Genomic DNA, 21,109 nt, shown 5'->3' with positions numbered 1-21,109 from the left:
CTGAAGAACCAAATATCCATTTATGAGGCAATATTATGAGCCAGATCACGCAACAAAAATTACAAGGGGTGATCAATTTATTTGTGGCTCAACAAGGAAAACAACATAATCACTTTTATTTCTAAACAGAATATTCTTTTCTGGCAATGCACTTCATCCATCGGTCCTCCAGCTTGGCTATGCCCATTCTATGGAACTCCTTCCAGGAAGTGCTCTACAGCTGCCATCACAGCATTGTCGTTCTTGCATTTGTCCCGTTGTTTTTGGTGAAGGAACTAAAAGACGTCGGATGGGACTAGATCTGGTGAGAGGGGACGTGCGTTGAGGGGACGTGCGCTGAGTTTTCCGCTTGCCTGTTTTGCTTAATTGCATCATGCAACTGGTGCAGTTCATCACAATAGTACTCCTTGTTAATAGTCTTTCCATTTTCTAAGAAGTCGACCATCATCACAGCACCACAATCCCAAAACAGTGGCCACGACATTTCCAACTGATGATGTCGTCTTGAACACTTGTGGGGTTGGGGACCCTGTGCGTTTCCACTGCATGCTCTGTTGCTTGGTTTCAAGATCAAAGTAGTGAACCCTCGTCTCATCGTGGGTGACAATCAGCTGGAGGAAGTCATCTGGATCGGCTCAAAAACTGTTCAAAGGCTCACGGGAAATGCCTGAACAAGCTCTTTTCTAGTCCAGTCAGCATTCGGGGAAACCCACTGTGCTGACACCTTGTCCATGCCCAATTTGTCTGTGAGGATAGATTGAACAGAACCAAAATTGACACCCAATGTCTCAGCTACGTGCCTAATGGTTGCTCGTCTGTCTTTAATCACTACTTCATGCACCTGGTCCATCATTTCTGGCATTGCACCTCAACAGGACGATCTGAACTGTGTTCAGCTTGTTCTGCCATGATTGAACTCAGCTACCCAGTTCTTTACCATGGAATACGAAGGAGCATCATATCCTGTTGTCACTACAATATCCATATGTATTTGCTTGGGAAGCAAGCCTCTCTTATGCAGGTACTTGATCACAGCTCAGAACTTCAGGGTTGGGAGGGTTCTCTACTTTGAGTCCATGCTCTGGTAAATCTGTGAGCAGTAATATGGAATTAGCAAGACATCATTATTGTAATGTCCGGGGAGCAGTGAGACACGGAGAGTCGAGAGGGTTGTCGTAACTCTGTTTATTGCGTTCCCGGATGCACACTACTACGAGCCTCGAGCGGGCGTGAACAGCTATATGCATTGCAGACACGTGACTATTATCACAACTCCTCCACACCCTCTCAACGCTCTATGCCAATACACCACACTCCTCCCTCCTAAAAGCATGATTATAAAATGACAATGACAATAATCAAAAATCATTGGCCCAACGACACAAAAAGCAACTAGTGCCAAAACGGCACTCAGCAAAAGCAATGGCACCATGACACAAAAAGCAACTGGCGAAAAATAAGGACACTATGACACAAAAAGCAAAGAGGAACAAAATGACATCAATCATGTAAAATCTTCCAAGTACCACGTCGCTTGATCTAACCCTGGGATGATGGTCGGGCTGAGAATCAAACCCAGATGAGATGGCACAAAAGAAAGCGTGCTTCATCCGCACAACCTGGTACAATAATACCATTGTTTTAATCAGGCCCATAACTCACTCTTCTATTCCCATCACATCATATACCGCGTTGGTGCGAGTGAGTTGAATTCCAAATTCAGTGGACCGGGTGCTTGAGTACTGAATTGTACGAAGAAGTCAATGGTGTGAGCAGACCCTAATAACAATGGCCGTGTTAAAGAAATAAAGAAGGAAGTTCGGGAGCACAGTATAACTATGCAGCAGAGGTGCCACCAGACGGCCCACTGACAAGCCTTCTGGCTAGGTCGAGGTGACACGCTCAGACGAACCTCCTGCGCCCCTGGCCGACAAGCTCGCTCGTCCCCCACGGACAGAAATAGGTTAACACGCTGAGCCCGCCAGACATGATATGAGGGCGCCATCGCTGGAGGGAGCTTGGGAAGATAACACGAGGCCCCTGCAAGATGAACGGGAGGGTGACACTGAACAGCGCCGTAGTTCCACATGCAACTCGAACCGGGAAAGTCCCACACAAAAACCACGCACCAGCGCCGGGCGCAACACTGCCCCTGCCACGGACACCTCAGGTCACAGCAAAACAAGCCGATATCTCAATGCACGTCCACACGGACGATCAGCGTTAGCTGGACGAATAGCAACGTCATACAGCAGCAGAAACATCGTTTGCGCAGATGCAAACTTTTCTTTACGTACAGCGCGTTCCCACAGTATAATTTTAACACATGAGGCTGCAGCGAACTGCGGACTGTCATCGAAGACCGGGATCTGGAAGACCTCTTTATTCGCAACGATCGTCCGCAAGTTCTTCACATCAAAGAAAGCATTGATCCCAATCAAACACATTTTGCTCACACGCGGACTGTCGGCATTTGCTTTTATAACGTCATGCTTAATCACTCGTGCTGCGAGAGTCAAACATACAACCAGTAACAAATCATGAACCACGCTGCAAGCAAGCCTCTTGGTTGTAACGACGTCGAGGCGACTTGCGTGCAGGTCCTCATCTGAACGTCGAAGAGGACAACGTCGATGGCCGCGCATCGCGAACTTCTTGGATGCGACCGGTTCGCTTTGGACTTGGCACAGTGCCAACACATCAACCCGGTTGGTTGATCCAGACGAAGGTGGACCCTCCGCGCAACGCAAGCGTGAGAGCCCGTCGCAGCTGGCATGCTCCCCGTTGCTCCGGAACCGTATATTGTAGTTGCAGGAAGCAAGGAACGGACACCAATGTTGTACCGCCGCGGCCCCTGCCACCGGGTCCTCGCCCTCGGGTCTCGAGGGAGGCCCAGGCCCAAACGGAGGTAAGGGGCCCGAAGGAGACACAGGCGCACCTGGAGGTACGAACTCCGAAAGAGGAACCTACTACCACCGACTCTATAATCGGCTCGGCACGGGACGCCCAAGGTGAATGGCTGGCGTCGTCCAGTCTAGCCTGAGGCTAGTCAGCCAGTCTTGGCCCAAAAGCGCCGGCCCCTCCCCTTGTACCACAAACAGCGAGAGCAGGGCGCTTTGACCATGGTAGGTCACCGAGACGTCTGTCACAGCTAGTGGCGTAATCGCTTTGCCGATGTACATGTACAGCGTGAGGGTCGACCTGATAAGACGAAGACCGTGGAGGCCACGAGCAGTATGTTCGCCAATGATCCACAACGCGGCCCCGGTATCAATTTGGAAAACGATCGGTGTCTTGTTCATCTCAATCTCCACTGTCATTGGTCTTGTTACCCTCGGACCAGTTGAAAACAGGTTCACCATCGGCTGCAGGTCCCGCCCCGGGTCATCCGGGTTGCCCCGTGCAGGTTGCAGGTCTCGCTCCAGGAAGGAAAAGCGTACATCAAGTACAAAACCTCGCATCGGTTGCAGGTCTTGCTCCGGGTCATCGGGGTGGTCTCGCACAGGTTGCAGGTCTTGCCCCGGGTCATCGGGGTTGTCCCACGCCACGTGGACCTCCGGACCACCTATGAGGCTCTGGCCGGCAATGGTTCGGACATTTCTCAGCGTCTGTTAGACGGCCGATGCCATCCCGACCGCTGAATTGAACGTAATGTCCTCGTACTTCAGCCGTAGTATCGCCGAAACCATGTCCGAGTCTTGCAATCCAGCAATAAAACGATCATGGAGCCTGGCCTGCCATGCAGGCGACGGCGAGATGTCTCACCCATGCGGCGAAACTCGCGATGCGCTCCCCTGGGCTCCTTGCCAGGTGATCGAACTCGTACCGCGCGAGCTGCGATGAGTCTCCTGGTGCCGTGTGCGCCTGGCAATCCAATTGCTACAGAAACAACTCAAAGTCATTGCTGACGAAAACATGCACTCCGCCATGAGCGGTGATCCGATCCCAATCCATCGTCGCCCGCAAGAGGCTCGTAGTAGTGTGCATCCGGGAACACAATAAACAGAATTACGACAACCCTCTCGACTCTCCGTGTCTCACTGCTCCCCCGGACATCACATTGGCGACGAGGATGGTTGATAGTCGGGGCACGGCGCACGGACGGGTGCCCGTTTTCGTCGGAGACGACTTCAAATTGTTTTCGGAACAATTGCGGTGCTATTTCCACGCGATGATGTGGACGACGAGGGCAAGCAAAAGTCGATCTTGCTCGCCTCGCTATCAACGGAACATTATCGACTGCTGAGTGATTTGGTGGGGCCGGACAAGCCCAGTGACGACGGGCTGTAGTTTCAGGACGTGGTGCAGACGATGAAAGCCCACGTGGCGCCGGAGAAGTCATTGCAGCTGGCTCGATACCAGTTCGATCACCTCGCGAAGGGTACGGAGGAGCGCGTCGCCGATTTCGTGGCGCGAACAGCTATATGCATTGCAGACACGTGACTATTAGCACAACTCCTCCACGCCCCCTCAATGCTCTATGCCAATACACCACAATTATAGCAAGGATAGATCTTTACACTCCAACTTGCATCATCCTACCATGTCTCCAAGTAGGCTGGGCCACAAACAAACTGATTACCCCTCGTACATGCTCAACCTGCAGCAGCTCGACTTACCTGCAAAATGGTGTTGAGGGTATCAAAGTCGCTATACCGTTTTACAATCTGAAAAAAAAAATTAAAAAAATTCAACAATGTCTACAATCAAATATGTACGTGCAGTACTGTTCTTAAGAGAAAAAAAAAAAAACAGAAAAAGGCAACAACTTGCAACAGCTTACCTGCCAGCATTCTTTCGGGTCAGGGCCCCGTTGGATTCGAATTATGTACTCCTGCAGTGAGAATTTAAAACATTTTTAGAAAAATAAAAATAAATATGCAAATAGCACAAATCACCCACAAAGTTTCAGCCGAATCTGTCCACGACCTTTTAAGATATCGGGCTACATACCTTCTGTGGTCCCATCTCTCAATGGTGAAGAATTAATTAAAAAATTAAATAACATCTCGTGTCCACATCTGAGTTTGGATCTTCATCGAAATCAAATCAATTATTCCTCGTGGCATTCTCAACCTGTCCACCAAGTTTCGTCTGAATCCGTCCACAACCTTTTGAGATAGCTCGCTCATAGCCAGACAGACAAACATAACCTCTGTCCACCTTCATTCGCAGAGGTAGCAAAGACAACTAAACAGAACATGTGATTATAACCTTTAGGACATTTGGAAAAAGTGCTCCGATGGGGTTACAATACATGCCGTGCATTCACTCCAATCACAGACTACAGTTTGGCGTTCAATGATCTCTCAAGCCATGTTAATCCATTCACATTCCGTGTTACTGGTGAGAGATGCAAGCATGGGGCCATAATGAGGAGCATGGTCTGCAAGTTCAGTCACAGACAAAGTGTCCTTGGTCGTTCAGTCATTCAATTAAATAAACAGAACAACTCACAACCTACAAGGCCTTTGTCTGTTCCTCAATGAAAGTGTTCTCCTCTATGGGTCGGCATCCCAATGATCACAAGTCTCTCCTGTAATCCGTGGAATCCAAAGCTTTTAATATTCGAGGCATCTCGTGCAATGAGGCCGAAGTACAACGCGTTTCACTCTCATAATCACACAGGTGAGTTTTTTTCACCGCCTATTCTCACTACACATCTCTCCTTCTTCAGCCTTTCAGGTCCTCCAGCACACGTGATCTTACAGTAAACACACCTGGTTCCATTCCCAAAATCCAGGCTAACTGCCACCCAGAGCTTCCAACAAGCGGTGTCAACCATCTCAAGTCATCCTCCACTCATATGCACAAAGCCACAATCATTTCAATCCATATTCACTCCACCTCACCGAACACTTACTCACACGTTAGTGTTTCTTCCTCTTCCGTCTACGTCTGTCTGTCTCTTTCATTTCCTTGCTTGTTACGTACAAATGTGAACCCATAGCCCCCACTGCAGCTCATTGCCTTTTTAGCGCATCGCATTGTTCTTCTACAAGCCTCAATCCCCTGTGGAACAAATGTGAAAGTCATGTGCCATGATCATGATCCCCAATCAGATTTACATTACATCTGTAATATGTGCTTTCAACATACAGGTTACTCTTGAACAATGGTTTCTCTGTTGCAGGAGTATGATGGAGTAAATAATGAGTGTATGGTACGTACTTACATGGACACATTTTACTCTTTTACAAGGCGAAAGCCACCACAAGGGTGAGGTGTCATGGTTTTTGCAGTCAATAATGAACAAACCCCCAAAACATTCATCCCCACTCTGCCTCACCTCACCCACCACCACCATCCCCCAACACCCCGTTTCCTTCACCCCCAAGTCCCACGACCACTCGGGCAACTCCACAAAAACCCCCACCTCACCCCTCCCCCAAGTCCCATGACCACTTTGGCGATTCCACCAAAGCCCCACCCCCACCCCTTCCCTTCCACTCCACCCCCTCATGTTTCTCAATCTCCATCCACTCTTCGTTCCTTCTCCATGTTATTACCCGTCCCATCCATCCACCCTTCCTTCTCCGTGTTATTACCCGTCCCCTCCATCCACCCTTCCTTCTCCATGTTATTACCCGTCCCCTCCATGTTATTACCCATCCCCTCCATCCACCCTTCCTTCTCCGTGTTATTACCCATCCCCTCCATGTTATTACCCATCCCCTCCATCCACCCTTCCTTCTCCGTGTTATTACCCATCCCCTCCATCCACCCTTCCTTCTCCGTGTTATTACCCGTCCCCTCCAACCACCCTTCCTTCTCCATGTTATTACCCGTCCTCTCCATATTATGACCCGTCCCCTCCAACCACCCTTCCTTCTCCATGTTATTACCCGTCCCATCCATCCACCCTTCCTTCTCCGTGTTATTACCCGTCCCCTCCAAACACCCTTCCTTCTCCGTGTTATTACCCGTCCCCTCCATCCACCCTTCCTTCTCCATGTTATTACCCGTCCCCTCCATGTTATTACCCATCCCCTCCATCCACCCTTCCTTCTCCGTGTTATTACCCGTTCCCTCCAACCACCCTTCCTTTTCCGTGTTATTACCCGTCCCGTGCATCCACCCTTCCTTCTCCATGTTATTACCCGTCCCATCCATCCACCCTTCCTTCTCCATGTTATTACCCGTCCCCTCCATGTTCCCTTCCTTCTCCATGTTATTACCCGTCCACTCCATCCACCCTTCCTTCTCCGTGTTATTACCCGTCCCCTCCATCCACCCTTCCTTCTCCGTGTTATTACCCGTCCCATCCATCCACCCTTCCGTCTCCATGTTATTACCCGTCACATCCAACCACCCTTCCTTCTCCGTGTTATTACCCGTCCCCTCCATCCACCCTTCCTTCTCCGTGTTATTACCCGTCCCATCCATCCACCCTTCCGTCTCCATGTTATTACCCGTCACATCCAACCACCCTTGCTTCTCCATGTTATTACCCGTGCCCTCCATCCACCCTTCCTTCTCCATGTTATTACCCGTCCCCTCCATCCACCCTTCCTTCTCCATGTTATTACCCGTCCCCATGTTATTACCCGTCCCCTCCAACCACCCTTCCTTCTCCGTGTTATTACCCGTCCCCTCCATGTTATTACGCATCCCTCCATCCACCCTTCCCTCTCAGTGTTATTACCCGTCCCCTCCATGTACCCTTCCTTCTCCATATTATTACCCGTCCCCTCCAACCACCCTTCCTTCTCCGTGTTATTACCCGTCCCCTCCATCCACCCTTCCTTCTCCATGTTATTACCCGTCCCATCCATCCACCCTTCCTTCTCCATGTTATTACCCGTCCCCTCCATGTTCCCTTCCTTCTCCATATTATTACCCGTCCCCTCCAACCACCCTTCCTTCTCCGTGTTATTACCCGTCCCCTCCATCCACCCTTCCTTCTCCGTGTTATTACCCGTCCCATCCATCCACCCTTCCTTCTCCATGTTATTACCCGTCCCCTCCATTCACCCTTCCTTCTCCGTGTTATTACCCGTCCCCTCCATGTTATTACCCATCCCTCCATCCACCCTTCCCTCTCAGTGTTATTACCTGTCCCCTCCATGTTATTACCCGTCCCATCCAACCAACCTTCCTTCTCCATGTTATTACCCGTCCCCTCCATCCACCCTTCCTTCTCCATGTTATTACCCGTTCCATCCATCCACCCTACCTTCTCCATGTCATTACCCGTCCCCTCCATCCACCCTTCCTTCTCCATGTTATTACCCGTCCACTCCATCCACCCTTCCGTCGTGTTATTACCCGTCCCATCCAACCACCCTTCCTTCTCCATGTTATTACCCGTCCCCTCCATCCACCCTTCCTTCTCCATGTTATTACCTGTCCCATCCATCCACCCTTCCTTCTCCATGTTATTACCCGTCCCCTCCATTCACCCTTCCTTCTCCGTGTTATTACCCGTCCCCTTCATGTTATTACCCGTCCCCTCCAACCACCCTTCCTTCTCCTTGTTATTACCCGTCCTCTCCATGTTATTACCCATCCCTCCATCCACCCTTCCCTCTCAGTGTTATTACCTGTCCCCTCCATGTTATTACCCGTCCCATCCAACCACCCTTCCTTCTCCATGTTATTACCCGTCCCATCCATCCACCCTACCTTCTCCATGTTATTACCCGTCCCCTCCATCCACCCTTCCTTCTCCATGTTATTACCCGTCCACTCCATCCACCCTTCCTTCTCCGTGTTATTACCCGTCCCCTCCATCCACCCTTCCTTCTCCGTGTTATTACCCGTCCCCTCCATCCACCCTTCCTTCTCCGTGTTATTACCCGTCCCATCCATCCACCCTTCCTTCTCCATGTTATTACCTGTCCCCTCCATCCACCCTTCCTTCTCCATGTTATTACCCGTCCCATCCATCCACCCAACCTTCTCCATGTTATTACCCGTCCCCTCCATGTTATTACCCGTCCACTCCATCCACCCTTCCTTCTCCGTGTTATTACCCGTCCCCTCCATTCACCCTTCCTTCTCCGTGTTATTACCCGTCCCCTCCATCCACCCTTCCTTCTCCATGTTATTACCCGTCCCCTCCATCCACCCTTCCTTCTCCATGTTATTACTTGTCCCCTCCATCCACGTTATTACCCGTCCCCTCCATCCACCCTTCCTTCTCCATGTTATTACCCGTCCCCTCGATATTATTACCCGTCTCCTCCATCCACCCTTCCTTCTCCGTGTTATTACCTGTCCCCTCCATCCACCCTTCCTTCCCCATGTTATTACCCGTCCCCTCGATGTTATTACCCGTCTCCTCCATCCACCCTTCCTTCTCCGTGTTATTACCTGTCCCCTCCATCCACCCTTCCTTCCCCATGTTATTACCTGTCCCCTCCATCCACCCTTCCTTCCCCATGTTATTACCCGTCCGCTCGATGTTATTACCCGTCTCCTCCATCCACCCTTCCTTCTCCATGTTATTACCCGTCCCCTCGATGTTATTACCCGTCCCCCGGTTGACACTTGTATTAAAACTTGACATACACACGTTCCCAATCCAGAAGGCCGCCTTGTGTTTGAAACGTCAAAACTGCTGAGAGAAAATCATGACAAAACTCTGAAGCGATCTATGTTACGTTTACGCGCAACGAACGCGCGGAAAACATGTCCCAAGCACAAACAAACACACCCTCCACCGATGTGAAACAAACAAAAACTCTTCTGACCGCGTGCACGTTACCGTGTAGGAATGTAGTGTCTGTGCCGCTTCGATGGTGCAGCTCAGCGTTTCCGTATCGTCCGTCCGCTCGCGCTCCGAGCATCGCCTTTCCAGCAGCGCCATTGCCGAGTCGCCCGCGGGGCACAAAGCGCCGCCGCCCCCAGGGCGCCAGAAATCACCGATCCTCCTCTGCGCGTTCTGTGAAGAAAACGAGAACAATATTCTTCGAACAAACCAATGGCGTTCTTAGTGAAAAATTCCCGTCGATTACAGAGAGCAAACCTTATTCGTGTCACTTTATAGAGAATGTCCAAGAAAAAAAAACCGACCGATTCGACATTGTCGTTTTGTACCATACACTGCCCAAGTACTCACGATACTGCGTGCGGGAGGAGCACGGTAAACTACGTCAGAACACCAATGAATATAATTATTTTAAATCGCACAACAAAAACAACGACACTTCCGGAAGGATAAACAGAAACAAGGACAAATGTGTCCAAGAGCCGCGTCCAAAAGGCAATAACAACAACTTCCGATATTTCGTCACGTGCCTTGATGGAGCCAATAGCGAGACCCGTCATGGAGGCTCCTGTTCATGACGAGAAAAATCGTGTATTTACGAAATGACAACACATTAAATGGAATAATCTTTTATTTAGTAACGTGAACTTTTCGAAACTTGAAAGCAAATGTCCGAATATATTTAAAAGTTGATGATAGACGCTCTCAAAAGGCACCGTCAATGCGAGGATGTGTACAGGTGTTTAGTATTTAAGGAGACAACTGAAATGAATGCGAGGGAAAAATCCTTCAGAGTGTAGGCTTTGTTTCACTTGATTGAAGCCGCTTCTACACACACATCAGGGAGTGCATGTGCAGCAGGGAGTGCATGTGCAGCAAGGAGTGCATGTGCAACAAGGAGTGCATGTGCAGCAAGGTATACATGTGCAGTCGATCACCGCAAAATAAATCAGCAATTAGCACGGAGTCCGGTATACTCTCAATTCTTACCATTCCACGAGCACCAAGTGAACCACCGCCGTAAATGGCAATGCCCCAGGGACAATCCCACCGACCGCGCGGAATCTCGGTTTTATCTGTCCCGTGTGCGCGCCACGCGACATGTGATCACACGTCACATCCTTCAATTCATCACATTCTCCCCGTCTTTAAAATGTAACTAGAGGCTCAACGAACGCACCATGATTACTTCAACGCTATAGGAGTATTCATTTCAAGCATCGTGAACTATTTAAACTACAGAAGCATACATTCCAAGCAGTGCGGATTATTTTGAGTTATAGGAGCATGGTAAGGTGCCATCGAGGGATGCCGATAATCCCCTTTACAGATCGAGTCGGCGAGGGGGTTTTATCCGTCGACATCTCCGGGAGTAAATGGTGGTTTCACTTGAGGGAGGCTTCCGATCCTCTAGGGGAGCCTCGACTCGTGCCGGGGATGACTCCTCGATCGCTCTCGGGTGGAACGCGGCAGCTCCGTCGCCACCATTCCCGGGTGGAGTTCCTGGGGGGGAAACACCTGGGGAGGGAATGTCAGAGGGAGGAGTACCAGATGGAGGAGTACCTGCAGGAGGAGTACCTGTGGGAGCCAGATGGCGAACCGACACAGTGGTCTCCCTGTCATCAGGAAGTCTTACATGAGCATACTCAGGATTAGCATCGATGAGTTCGACCTCCTCCACCATTGGTTCATACTTGCTTTGTCGTACCGGGCGCTTCATGAACACTGTTCCGGGATAGGTTAGCCAGTTGGGCACCGATTGGCCGTCAACATAACGTCGTTGGTGAGTAAACATTCGTTCGTGAGGAGTAGCATTGATGGACGTACAGAGCAAAGAGCATATGGAATTCAGAGCGTCGAGTAGGATAATTGAGGTAACACCGGTCAACGAGCGTATTATGAGATTAAGGATTCGTCACTCCTTAGGTGTCATTTCCCTGGTCTCTGTTTATGCTCCGACCGTGAAGGATGCATTCTACGCCACACTCGAGTCTGTGGTTGATCAGTGCCCCAGACGAGATACACTTCTAGTCTTGGGGGATTTCAATGCATCGACTGGAACTTTGTGTCCAACGAGCGGTTGCTGAGAGAGACTCGGATGAGATTTGTTACCTGCATAGTCCGTGAGCGTCAGTTGCGGCTGTATGGACATGTGGCTCGTTTTCCTGACTCTGATCCTGCTCACCAGATTCTCTCAGCGAGGGAGTCTCATGAGTGGAGGAGGCCAGTGGGTCAACCACGTGCCTCATGGTTGCAACAGGTTGACCATCATCTCAAGGAGATGGGGATGGGCCTGGCATCTGCCTGGGGGATGGCCAGACGGAGGCCCCTGGAGTACCGGCGGAAAGTGGACGCAGCGACGTGCTGTTCTGGCACATGCTCCCATACCTGACCTGACCTGAGTAGGGTAACCTCCCACCGCTCGGGCCCCAGTCCTCTCGATTTCAGCGCCAGGGTTACGGCTTTCCAAATGACTCCATTATACCGTTCCACCTGCCCATTACCCTGTGGGTTGTAACCCGTCGTTCGACTAGTTGCTATGCCGTGCTCAAATAGGAACTGTTTCAGCCCGGCCGACATGAAACACGGCCCTCTGTCTGAATGTATGTATGAAGGTTTCCCAAACATGGTGAAGAGGTCAGACAGACATTTCACGACAGTGCCCAAGGTCATATCCGAGCACGGGAATGCGAATGGGAACCTTGAGTATTCATCAACAACCGTGAATATGTATCTGTTGTCTGTCTCGGTCGGCAGGGGCCCTTTGAAGTCGATATTTAGTCTCTCGAAGGGAGAAGTGGCCTTGATCAATCTGCCAGAAGCCGCGCCATAGAATCTGGGTTTTAGTTCAGCACAAACAGGGCAAGAAGCATTCGTTTGTTTCATATCTTCGATAGAATAGGGAAGGTTTTGTCTGTGCACGAAATGTGCCATTCTGGTTACCCCCGGGTGGCACAGAGACACATGAAGGTCTTGCAAAGCCCGACCAATTGTTGCTGAAGAGTAGACCCGAGAGAAGGTGTCTGCAGCAGGGTTTTCCCTCCCGGGCCGATAAACAATGTCGTAACTATAACAGGATAGATCTATCCGCCATCTCATTATTTTCTTGTTCTTAATTTTCCCGTTATTTTTCCCATCAAACATGAAGGCAACGGATCGCTGGTCCGTGACGAGTGTGAAGTGGTTGCCCAGTAAATAATGCCTCCATTTACGTCAGGCTTCGATAACAGCATATGCTTCCTTCTCTATCGCCGAGTGTCTCTGCTCGCTTCCTGAGAGAGTTCTCGAGAAGAACACGACGGGTCGGCCGGAATGATTGAGCGTCGCGGCGATCGCGTGATTGGAAGCGTCCGTTTCCACCACGAACGGCACCGAGCTGTCAATCGATAATACCACGGAATTACCGATATCATCTTTGAGGCTGTGGAAAGCTTTTACAACAGCAACATCTGGTGGGAAGTTTTTGCAATGCACCAGGGGATGTATTTTTTCAGAGTATTGGGGGATCCATCTCACGTAGTAAGCGAACATCCCAATCACTCGACGCAATGTCTGCAGGTCATGAGGTGGGGGTAGCTCACAAAGTGGGCGCAATCGTTCAGGATCGGGCTTTATCGTGCCGTCGGCTATTGTGTAGCCGAGAAGATTAATTGACCTTGCCGAGAATACGCATTTCTCGAAGTTGAGAGTCAGATTATATTTTCTAGCAATGCTCAAGAATCTGTCCAGATTCATATCATGTTCCCCCCGATCCTTACCGCACACCGTGGCATTGTCCACGTAAACAAAAGTGTCTTTGAAGTTTTCATCCGAGATGATGTCGTCCATAACTCGTTGGAAGCAAGCTACTCCATTAGTGACACCGAACGGAATCCTCCTGAATTGATAGAGGCGTCTACCTGCCTGGAACGCTGTGTAAGGTTTGTCTTCCTCTCGAATGGGAATTTGATGATAGGCGCTTCGCAAATCGATGGTGCTGAATATTTTGTAGTTGGCCACGCGTTCGACCATCTCGTCTATGCGCGGCAAAGGCTAGGCATCGAGGTGGGTGAAGCAATTGACCGTTTGAGAGTAATCGACAACCATTAGTTTCTTATGGTTCTGGTTGGTGGTCACCAACACCTGCGCGCGCCATGGCGAATCGCTCGGTTCTATAATACCTTCATCCAGTAATTGCTTGGTCTCAAAAGTGATGAAGTTCATATCGGCAGTGGTATATCGTCGCGATTTGATCGCTATCGGTTTACAGTCCGGCGACAAGTTAGCAAACAGCAGGGGGGACGATACCTCTGCGGTGGTCAGAGCATTTAGAATTAGACGAGGTTTGTTTCCTCCAAAGGGTATTTCGACGCTCGCGTGCTGCTTGAGGACATTATGACCCAGAATTAAATCTGCGCATAAATCATGAAGCACCAGTACCCTTACATCCCGATGCGTGTACCCTTTTACGTCCAACTCAACATTGCAGTACCCTCGTACGCGGGACTGTAGTAATGTGGAGGCCATGCATACCGTATTGTTTGTCGGGTGGATCTTCCATTTCCTCCCCTTCACTAGCGAGCTGTTGACGAAACTTTCAGAGCTACCGGTATCAATCAGAGCCTCAGCCATATGCCCGTTAATTCGTACGTTGATGATAACTTTGGATAGATTCCCCGGTGAAGCTGCTGTTACTTTCTTTTGTGAGTAGAGAACCGCAGAAGTGGGTTTATTTCTTCTAAGAGTAGATTTGCATACCCTGGCATAATGCCCTTTCTTGTCACAATTCATGCATGTGGCATTCCTGGTGGGGAATTTGTTGCGGGGGTGTCTTTTATACCCACAAAAGAAGCATTTACCAACCGAAGTAGTTGCTGAGGAGTTTTACGAGGTCTGGGTATCCGATTCCTCGGGTTTATCTCCATCCTCAGTGTCGGGGGTGTCCCGGGGGGTTCCTTGAGTTTCCGCCGTAGCAGCGTTCATTAGCAACACCAGTGTCCCATATGACTCAGATTGCTGCTGAGCCGTATCCATAGCTCGGGCCTGGTCAGCTACCTTTTCAAGAGTGGGTTGTGCTTTCTCCAGTAAGCGTTGCCGAATGGGGGCTGACCCGAGCCCCTGGATGAACGCCTCTCGGGTCGCTTCATCTCGGTGTTCCTCAGCGGTTACAGCCCGGAAACTGCAGTCTTTTCCCAACTGCCTCAGAGCTTGCAGGAACTGATCGATTGTCTCCCCGGTTGCTTGCCTGCGTGTGTTGAGAAGATGTCGTATGTATACCTCGTTCTTGCGCTTCACGTAGAGCGCCCGCAGCACGTCGATCGCTGCGTCGTAGGTGTCACACTCCGAGAAGAGCCTGAATACACTGGGCAAGACATGGTTTACAAGTGCGGCCAATTTGTCGGCTCCCTCTTCAATAATGGTCAGATAGTGTGAGAAGGAACGGAACCAATGCGACCACTTCATTTCCGAGTCAGTAGCGTTTTGGGTCTGCATCGAACCTCTCCGGCTTGTAGATCTTGTCCATCGTCGGTTGAGGGAGCCGAAAGGATCAAGTGAAATAAATTGAAATGAATGTGAGGGAAAAACCTTTGGAGTGTAGGCTTTATTTCACTTGATTGAAGCCGCTTCGACAGACACATCAGGGAATACATATGCAGCAAGGAATACATGTGCAGCAAGGAGTACATGTGCAGCAAGGTATACACGTGCAGTCGATCACCGCAAAATAAATCAGCAATTAGCACGGAGTCCGGTATACTCTCAATTCTTACCATTCCACGAGCACCAAGTGAACCACTGCCGTAAATGACATTGCCCCAGGGACAATCCCACCGACCGCGCGGAATTTCGGTTTTATCTGTCCCGTGTGCGAGCTGCGCGACACGTGATCACGCGTCACATCCTTCAATTCATAACAACAACAACAACAACAACAACAACAACAACAACAACAACAACAACCTGCAGGGTGTGTGAGGCTGTCCGGATGGTCCCCAAATTGAGACTCCAATGAACGTGGTTCAGACCAAAACTGAGGGCCCGGTTAACGTACTAACCAAATCGGTGGCAGTCTTCTCCTGTTATATAAAGCTAATATGGAATAAGCAAAGCCGAGAAGCGAACGTAGAATTCTTCTTACATTCGCTTCTGACTTTACATAAAACTTGTTCACAACTGTATACCGCACAGCTGATGATTTTGACGATTAAAAAAATCACGATTAAAAAATATTTTTTGATGATGCGGGAGATATCTTTATTAAAATCAGTGGAGGAAATATACACCATGTCTGATATTATTTGGGTCTTTCATGTCTCCGACGATGCCTTTATCTCCCGGCATGCATCATTCCCCATGACAAAAAACGGAAACAAAAAAAAAACCAGAAACAAGACAAAAACGGAAGCAAAAGGGTCATAGCCAACGACACGGATTCACAATTGCTAGGGTATTGTGTTGTTTTTGTTGTTTCCTATTCTCTCATGTGCACGCGTCAAGTAATATTCACAAGGTAGAAAGAAAACCAGATCGTGTTTATACACCGCACAGCGTTTAACAACAACCGGAAGCAAAAGGTCATATCTAACGACACGGATTCCAAATAGCCAGCGGTATTGTGTTGTTGTTGTTGTTGTTGTTGTTGTTGTTGTTGTTGTTGTTTCCTATTCTCTCACGTGCACGCGTTAAGTATGAAGCTCACTGCATTCGCTATTATTTAATTTTTAAATTGTACAATATGGATTATTTTTAAGCGAACAACTTCCGTTGAGGACATCACCGTTGTTTGTTCGCATGCGGCTGTGTGAGCTGCGAGGCCAGAACAAGAAAAGTGGCCTTTTTGTGTGTTGTGTTGTGGATTTTGTGATCGACATTTGTGTCAGGGCTTGTGGGATTGTATTTATAAAGGTTGTAGTTGTGTTCATAACTGTTTTGGCGGGTATTTGTGTTCGTTTATTGAAAGAAGCAGAGGAGGCTTTGTGTTAAGTTTAGCGTTTGTCAGTTGGGGCCTTGGGAGAATGGGATTGAAAAAGGGTAAAACGAGAGATCGAAGGACATAGGATATACTGGTATTGAAAAGGTCCTCGACCATCTTGTTTGTGCAGGACTGTGAAGTCCGATGACTCCATTCTGTTGAGGGTTAGGGTTCAGGATAGTAGGGTAAGGCTATTAGATTTCAGGAAGGAAAACTTTGAAGGGATGAGGAGAGAGTTGGGTGATGTAGATTGGGAGACTCTAACAACAGGACAATCAGCATCAGAGAAATGGGAAACCGTCAAGGATCAAATGTGTAGAGTGCAGAGTAAGTACATTCCAATGAGGTGTAAAACTAGAAACAGAAAGAGGTCAGGGTGGTTGAGTAGTGAGATAAGGAACGTTATCAAGGAGAAGCGGAAGGGTATTTATCAGGTACTAGCAAATGCAACCTGTCGCTTTGCTGACAGGAATACTGGGACAGGGGGAGGGAGAGAGAGGTGGGGGACTAAAGAGGAGTGGGGGATGGAGAGAGTAAGGGGGGGGAAGGGTGGGGGAAGAAAAGGTAGCATGAAGTGAGAGGAAGAGAACGTGAATTGTAGGACATCGCACACGGATAATTCCGTGACGCGGCGAGTCACGTAACTGACCGTGGATGCCAATAACCCAATCACGTGACTTAGGGTCCTTCGTCTAGTTAATCCGGTTACCTAAAAATAACCATGTGATTTAATTTATTTGGGTGTGCAAGCAGATATAGGGGAGAGAGGTGTGGTGCAGCAATAAACAAGTAGCTAATAAAAGCGGACACAGAACAGACATAACCCGAAAATAATAGTGATCTTCTGCAGGCTTACTTACATGGACAGGCGCCAGGACACACTCACACGCACACACACAGACACAGAAAACCCGATGAAGAGGGATTGAAGCAAGATGGGAGAGGAGTTGAGGCTATAGTCTCTCGGTACCTTTGTATAACTGATACGCGGTACCCAAATACGAACCAATACGTTCGGACCACCAGACGTCCGAAGACCGAAGACAACTCTCAACAACTCTCTCGTTTGGCCCACGCGCGCCTCTTTTATCCCACGCTCGCACCCCCTCATTGGGTAGAGAGAACGCTCTATGCCCATATTTGTGGTGAAGCCAGAGTGAAACGCTTGTGCTCATATTTGGGGCGAAGCCAACACACCAACGTCCAGAGAAACGCCACCTATCACACTGGACTCCGCCCATGTACGTGCGGACACGCATGCGTGCAATGGAGCCGGTGGATGATGGTGGAAGGAAGCGAAGGCAGGTATCGTTGTCGTTGGTAATTTAAATCCTAACTTTCAAAATGACTCACAGCGCACGTGCAATTAATCACCCATTAAACATAGGACGGGACCCTAATTAGAAACACATACTGATATAGCTGATCTATAGGACCTGGCTTTTGTGTGCAGTAAGCTTCCAAATTCGCAACAGTATAAGGAGGGGGATCATTTATAAATCAAAAGAGGTGGTGTTAACATTGTATAGAAATTTAGTGAGGGCCACATCTCGAATATTGTGTACAGTTTTGGTGACCACAATTTAGGAAGGACATAGATGCCACAGAAAGGGTTCAGCGTAGGGCCACGTGGTTGGGTTATTGGCATCCACGGTCAGTTACGTGACTCGCCGAGTCACGGAATTATCCGTGTGCGATGTCCTACAATTCACCTTCTCTTCCTCTCACTTCATGCTACCTTTTCTTCCCCCACCCTTGCCCCCCCCTTACTCTCTTCCTCCCCCACTCCTCTTTAGTCCCCCACATCTCTCTCCCTCCCCCTGTCCCAGTATTCCTGTCAGCGAAGCGACAGGTTGCATTTGCTAGTACCTAATAAATACCCTTCCGCTTCTCCTTGATAACGTTCCTTATCTCACTACTCAACCACCCTGACCTCTTTCTGTTTCTAGTTTTACACCTCATTGGAATGTACTTACTCTGCACTCTACACATTTGATCCTTGACGGTTTCCCATTTCTCTGATGCCGATTGTCCTGTTGTTAGAGTCTCCCAACTCTCTCCTCATCCCTTCAAAGTTTTCCTTCCTGAAATCTAATAGCCTTACCCTACTATCCTGAACCCGAACCCTCAACAGAATGGAGTCATCGGACTTCACAGTCCTGCACAAACAAGATGGTGGAGGACCTTTTCAATACCGGTATATCCTATGTCCTTCGATCTCTCGTTTTACCCTTTTTCAATCCCATACTCCCAAGGCCCCAACTGACAAACGCTAAACTTAACACAAAGCCTCCTCTGCTTCTTTCAATAAACGAACACAAATACCCACCAAAACAGTTATGAACACAACTACAACCTTTATAAATACAATCCCACAAGCCCTGACACAAATGTCGATCACAAAATCCACAACACAACACACAAAAAGGCCACTTTTCTTGTTCTGGCCTCGCAGCTCACACAGCCGCATGCGAACAAACAACGGTGATGTCCTCAACGGAAATTGTTCGCTTAAAAATAATCCATATTGTACAATTTAAAAATTAAATAATAGCGAATGCAGTGAGCTTCATACTTAACGCGTGCACGTGAGAGAATAGGAAACAACAACAACAACAACAACAACAACAACAACAACAACAACAACAACAACAACAACACAATACCCCTGCTATTTGGAATCCGTGTCGTTAGATATGACCTTTTGCTTCCGGTTGTTGTTAAACGCTGTGCGGTGTATAATCACGATCTGGTTTTATTTCTATCTTGTGAATATTACTTAACGCGTGCACATGAGAGAATAGGAAACAACAAAAACAACACAATACCCTAGCAATTGTGAATCCGTGTCGTTGGCTATGACCCTTTTGCTTCCGTTTTTGTCTTGTTTCTGGTTTTTTTTTTTTGTTTCCGTTTTTTGTCATGGGGAATGATGCATGCCGGGAGATAAAGGCATCGTCGGAGACATGAAAGACCCAAATAATATCAGACATGGTGTATATTTCCTCCACTGATTTTAATAAAGATATCTCCCGCATCATCAAAAAATAATTTTTAATCGTGATTTACATTATTTCATCGCTGATCCCGAATCCAGGCCGAAGTAAGCGGAAATTGTGTATACAGTTGTGAAGAAGTTCTAGGTAAAGTCAGAAGCGAATGGAAGAAGAATTCTACGTTCGCTTCTGGTATTCATTTTTTAGATGAGATCCTTTTCTAGGCGGTGTAGTTGTCGTTGTGTAGATAATGTTGAGGAAATTTTTTTTTTTCAGATGAGATCCTGTTCTCGGCGGTGTAGTTGTCGTTGTGAAGGTAATGTTGAGGTAATATTAATTTTTTCAGATGAGATCCTGTTCTCGGTGGTGTAGTTGTTGTTGTGAAGGTAATGTTGAGGTATAATGTTGAGGTAATATTAAATTTTTTCAGTTGAGATCCTGTTCCAGGCGGTGTAGTTGTCGTTGTGAAGGTAATGTTGAGGTAATATTAATTTTTTTCAGATGAGATCCTGTTCTCTGTGGTGTAGTTGTCGTTGTGAAGGTAATGTTGACGTAATATTAATTTTTTTAGATGAGATTGTGATGAAATAAAGGATGAAGTGACGCGCGATCACGTGTCGCGCAGCTCGCACACGGGACAGATAAAACCGAGATTCCGCGCGGTCGGTGGGATTGTCCCTGGGGCAATGTCATTTCCGGCGGTGGTTCACTTGGTGCTCGTTGAATGGTGAGAATTGAGAGTATACCGGACTCCGTGCTTATGCTGGCTAATTGCTGATTTATTTTGTGGTGATCGACTGCACATGTATTCCTTGCTGCACATGTATTCCTTTATGTGTCTGAAGAGTCGGCTTCAATCAAGTGAAATAAAGCCTTATACTCTGAAGGTTTTTCCCTCGCATTCACTTCAATTTATTTCACTTGATTCCTTCGGCTGCCTCAACCGACTATGGACAAGATCTACAAGCCGGAGAGGTTCGATGCGGACCCCAACGCTACTGACTCGGAAATGAAGTGGTCCCATTGGTACCGCTCCTTCTCACACAATCTGACCATCATTGAAGAGGGAGCCGACAAACTGGCCGCACTTGTAAACCATGTCTCGCCCAGTGTATTCAGGCTCTTCTCGGAGTGTGACACCTACGACGCAGCGATCGATGTGCTGCGGGCGCTCCACGTGAAGTGCAAGAACGAGGTATACATACGACATCTCAACACACGCAGGCAAGAAGCCAGTGAGAAAATCGATCAGTTCCTGCAAGCTCTGAGGCAGTTGGGCAAAGACTGCAGTTTCCGGGCTGTAACCGCCGAGGAGCATCGAGATGAAGCGACCCGAGAGGCGTTCATCCAGGGGCTCAGGTCAGCCCCCATTCGGCAACGCTTACTGGAAAAAGCACAACCCAATCTTGAAATGCAACTGACCAGGCCCTAGCTATGGATACGGCTCAG

At 48.6% G+C, this 21,109-nt stretch overlaps 1 protein-coding gene and 1 pseudogene across 8 annotated transcripts in view; both read right to left on the bottom strand.

The window, feature by feature from the left end:
• The window catches only part of PXK (PX domain containing serine/threonine kinase like), a 190,389-nt gene extending 180,495 nt beyond the window's left edge, over positions 1-9,894 (bottom strand). For 7 of the 8 annotated variants that reach the window (XM_085850754.1, XM_085850753.1, XM_085850756.1 and 4 more), the window contains exons 1-3: positions 9,710-9,886; positions 4,784-4,834; positions 4,620-4,667 (exon numbers count right to left, since the gene is read on the bottom strand). In XM_085850754.1, the coding sequence (XP_085706880.1) occupies positions 4,620-4,667; positions 4,784-4,834; positions 9,710-9,811 (201 nt within the window). In that variant the 5' untranslated portion in view covers positions 9,812-9,886. Of the gene's footprint in view, positions 1-4,619; positions 4,668-4,783; positions 4,835-9,709 lie in introns of all 8 variants that reach the window. The other variant, XM_085850750.1, reaches the window with a different exon arrangement.
• Positions 16-3,461, bottom strand: LOC147013659 (uncharacterized; annotated as a pseudogene).
• Positions 9,895-21,109: the final 11,215 nt, after the last annotated feature.

Source organism: Eptatretus burgeri, chromosome 13, assembly GCF_056783735.1.
Source record: "Eptatretus burgeri isolate ZD-2024b chromosome 13, Ebu_testis_v1, whole genome shotgun sequence".
NCBI classification, from domain to species: Eukaryota; Metazoa; Chordata; class Myxini; order Myxiniformes; family Myxinidae; genus Eptatretus; species Eptatretus burgeri.
The sequence above is the reverse complement of the archived record's forward strand: the minus strand, read 5'-3'. Positions and strand labels throughout refer to the sequence as shown.